This window comes from Euphorbia lathyris, chromosome 1, assembly GCF_963576675.1.
Source record: "Euphorbia lathyris chromosome 1, ddEupLath1.1, whole genome shotgun sequence".
In the NCBI taxonomy this organism is placed as follows: Eukaryota; Viridiplantae; Streptophyta; class Magnoliopsida; order Malpighiales; family Euphorbiaceae; genus Euphorbia; species Euphorbia lathyris.
In genome coordinates, this window is record NC_088910.1 from 98,337,118 (window position 1) to 98,340,877 (window position 3,760).

The window sequence follows — 3,760 nt, forward strand, 5'->3', positions numbered from 1 at the left end:
GAAACGGACCACCTTCTTGATTAATAAAAAGGATAACAAGGATGATCTAGATACCTTTATTTCAGTGGCTTTCCCTTCCGTGTGGATTTGAACCTTGTTCCTGAAGAACGTAATGGGTGGAGGGAGGAAATCACAGAGACTAAGGCTGAGAAGGAGGCCGTGGATCAGTTCATAAAGATTGATCTAGTGTTCATAAAGATTGATCTAGTCTGGGATTATATGGACATGATCCAAATGATGGAGACTAATATGACATGTTGTTTGAGGGGCCCAAATAGGGTGTTTTATGTCATTGGAACGACCGAGTATGCTGAGCTTCTCCGAGGTGAATTTTTTGTGCTTTGTTTTGATTCTGTTGTTTTCCATTGTAGGTCCTTATCATGTCTAACCTAGATATTCACGCTCGCATGTTAGCACGGAGGGATATAGTGTTAGGGCTACTGCTACACTCGGAGGTGGGTCCGCTCTAGAGGGAAGTGTTGCATTAGGAGATGCACCAACTCTTATTGTGGAGAATCGATGCTCCTGCCCTGATGCTGCTCGGACTAGTCATGCTATTAGGGGGCAGGGGTGCTAGGGCACGGTTTGAGCTTGACGTGCCTTCATTTGGTCATGCGATGACTTCTCAGTTTGCTAAGACTTTTGCCCTGAAATCTTTTCTTCTTGAATCGGAGGGGGCTTATGCCGAGCTTGAAATTGTAGGTTATGTACCTGAGGAAGAGATGAGAATTTGCGTGTCCAAGGCAGATGCTACTGTTGGGCAGTCAGCTGCGGAGCCGAACCTTGAGACTTTGGCTGAAGATGGTGGGGTGGCTACCAAGTTCCTGTAGTCATGCTATCTGATTCGGGCGTGGCCCCAGAGGATGCTGCCAGAGAATTTTTGTTAGAGACAGTCAAATCAACATTGTTTAGCCATCATAAATATAACGCCTCTAACAGCATCGACACGAACTAAAAAACGAATGGACAATCAAGATAAGTAATTTTATATCGAAAATTAGAAAAAGATTGGCCCATTTAATTAGGATATATAAGTTTTATTTTCTTAATTGCACTCTTGATCCATTAGATTTAATTAATTAATTTTTTTTTTTGAAAAATTAATTAATTATTATTCTAAACTGTTAATGTAAAATTACTAATTCTATTTTATGTATAATTAATAATTAAAATTTTAATTAAATTAAGTCACCCTGTGAATCGTGGCACACGTAAATATGCACTCTGTGAATCGTGCCACACGTCACCCTTCATCAGCAAGTTTCCCTCTTCGTGGTGTACGTTATCCTTCATGAGCAAGTTTCCCTTTTCGTCCTGTTTTCCTATTTCCTTTCAAAATTAAGATGGATAATTAATCTGAAATGACGATAACACCTTTCATAAACCGTAATTGAAGGGGTATTCATGGAAAACGAGTATATTATAAAACTGAAACATCCCAAAGCTTGCTTGCTCTGATTCTATCAAAAGCAAGGAAAAAGAAAACCATACCTCGCGTTCCTTCTTCAAATTATCTCAAAAATGCTGAACAATTTGCTGCCGGAATTAAGAACTAACATTCTTACCCGGCTTCCAGTAGATAGTCTCTTACGCTTCAGATGTGTCTCCAAGTTATACTGTGCAGAAATCGACGATCCAAATTTCATCAAAACCCATTTGAAGAGATCCATGGAGACTAACTCTAATCTAGGTATGATTTTTTCAGATGTTCATCCCGATTCCATCTACTCCGTAAGTTTTGATGCACCTGATAGAGTTGTCGAACTCGATTATCCTTTAAAAATTGCTGTTTCAAGTGATAGTATCATGAGTACTTTTCCCAATGATAATATCAAGATAGTTGGTACTTGTAATGGGTTATTATGCTTTAGCAATTCAGTTGGAAGGGTTGCCTTGATGAACCCAGCAACAAGGAAGTATCAGATTTTACCACTTTTGCCTCTTCACCACAAAACTAAGAAAAAATTAGACTGGAATACTTGGACATTGGGGTTTGGGTACGATCCTGTTAGTGATGATTATAAGGTTGTGAGGCTAGGTCAGTTTATTGGGCGTTCTTCGCGATATTATAATAATGAAACTATGATTTACAACCTGAAATCAAATTCGTGGAAGAAGACACCAGGAATGTCTTATATTCTTGGTGCTGATCACAAAATGGGTATGCTTCTTGGTGATGCTTTGCATTGGTTAGTGGGTCGAGATCGGATTTTACCCACCCCCAGTGCCTCCGTGATTGTTGCTTTTAACCTCATACTGAAAATTTCATGGAGGTGCCGCAGCCTCAGCTCAGTGGGAGTGAAGGACCAGGACTAGGACCACTTTCCATCTGCATAGGAACTGTTGGAAAATGGCTATCACTAAATGCAATCTATGGTATGAGCCTTGATATTTGGGTGATGAAGGAATATGGAGTGAAAGAGTCTTGGACTAAACTTGTTTCTGTCACACCAAACCTTATCTCAACTTTTAAATGCGTGAGAAGATCACCTTTCTCCAAGAACAATGGAGATGAATTTCTAATAGGATTGCAGGGCACAGACCTTGTCTGGTACAATCTGAAAAAGAAGACTACCAAGATTATGGAGATTTCTGATGTGAACACTCCAATATATACAGCTGAATCTTTCCATGGAAGTCTTGTTCCTCTCAAACAAACTAACACTAAGAAAGCCAATTCCAAGAAAGCTAGTAGCAAGGGAAAGAAAAATAAGAAGAATAGGTACTTTTCTTATACAATGTGTAATTGTCCTAATGAAGATCTTCTCAAAGAATATGCATATGTTACTAAATATGGAGATGATTCTGATTATTTTTTGTTTCTCAGGGATGAATTTCTGTCCACGGGATTCAAGTTGAAGCTGTGACTTCATAAAGCTCAGAGTAGGATTGACAATGGCAAGAGGTGATAGTTTTTGTTTTAAGAAATTTGATTGCATATTCATTGGTTTTGTCACAATAGTTGTGAGTCATATTAACAAATGGTCTGCTTTTACTTATTAATGGTATTTTAGCTGAAATGCTTTCATCCAATTTTTAGCTATTTATCCATCTTTCGTTCTCTATTATTCTCAGGCCGGAATCTGGTTAGAGAATCTGTTTTTGGGACATGATCAGGGGACACTTTCAAGTGGAAGTAAAGTAGGGATAAGCTTAAATTGATATTTTGGTTTGTGAAAATCCATTTTCATTTTGTTTAGCTATTATCTAAAAGACAGTTTGTACTCTTTTGGGATTTCTGAAAATATTGGAGGATAATTAGTTCCAAGTTGGAATTCTTCTGCTATGCTAATTCAGGATTGTTTCACATGATGGTTGTGTGCTTTTTATTATTTTTTCAATAACTATAGCTTTATTTTAGACGTTGTTTCGATTTGGTTCACCAGTAACTAATGGTAGGAGATAATGAGTGGCAGGAGATAATGAGTGGCAGCTACTTTAAATAGCTTAATACATCATGAGACCCTACATGATCATTTGTTTGACCCTCTCTAAATTTTGGAGAGTTCTAGTTGGTCTCTCTAAATTTTGGAGAGTTCTAGTTGGTTTCTAAAGTTGTTTAAAATAACATGATTAGCTTCATAAATCTTATGTGATAGAGAAAGTGGAGATTTGGATAAATTGAATTATATATCATTATCAATAAGTTTAGGGGAGTAAACAAGTTTAAGGAATCAATAGATTACCTTACATATGTTTAATGGTTAATGAGACATCTTGAAAGTTTATGAGGCCTATAAGGTTATTTGGCCAAATATAA

General features: G+C 37.4%; 1 protein-coding gene across 1 annotated transcript; it reads left to right on the forward strand.

Moving 5' to 3' along the window:
* Positions 1-1,470: 1,470 nt before the first annotated feature.
* On the forward strand, positions 1,471-3,208 carry LOC136212083 (F-box protein CPR1-like). The gene is made up of 3 exons (XM_066002753.1): positions 1,471-2,722; positions 2,828-2,905; positions 3,076-3,208. The coding sequence occupies exons 1-2, from the start codon at positions 2,268-2,270 to the stop codon at positions 2,865-2,867; spliced, it is 495 nt and encodes a 164-aa protein (XP_065858825.1). The 5' UTR covers positions 1,471-2,267; the 3' UTR covers positions 2,868-2,905; positions 3,076-3,208.
* Positions 3,209-3,760: the final 552 nt, after the last annotated feature.

What these genes read in the sequence shown, in the direction of transcription:
- LOC136212083 (XM_066002753.1), top strand. Translation starts at nt 2,268, where the DNA reads ATGGAGGTGCCGCAGCCTCAGCTCAGTGGGAGTGAAGGACCAGGACTA. An exon ending in AAGAAAAATAAGAAGAATAG is followed by an intron (nt 2,723 to 2,827) that starts GTACTTTTCTTA and finishes TTTGTTTCTCAG; the next exon opens with GGATGAATTTCTGTCCACGG.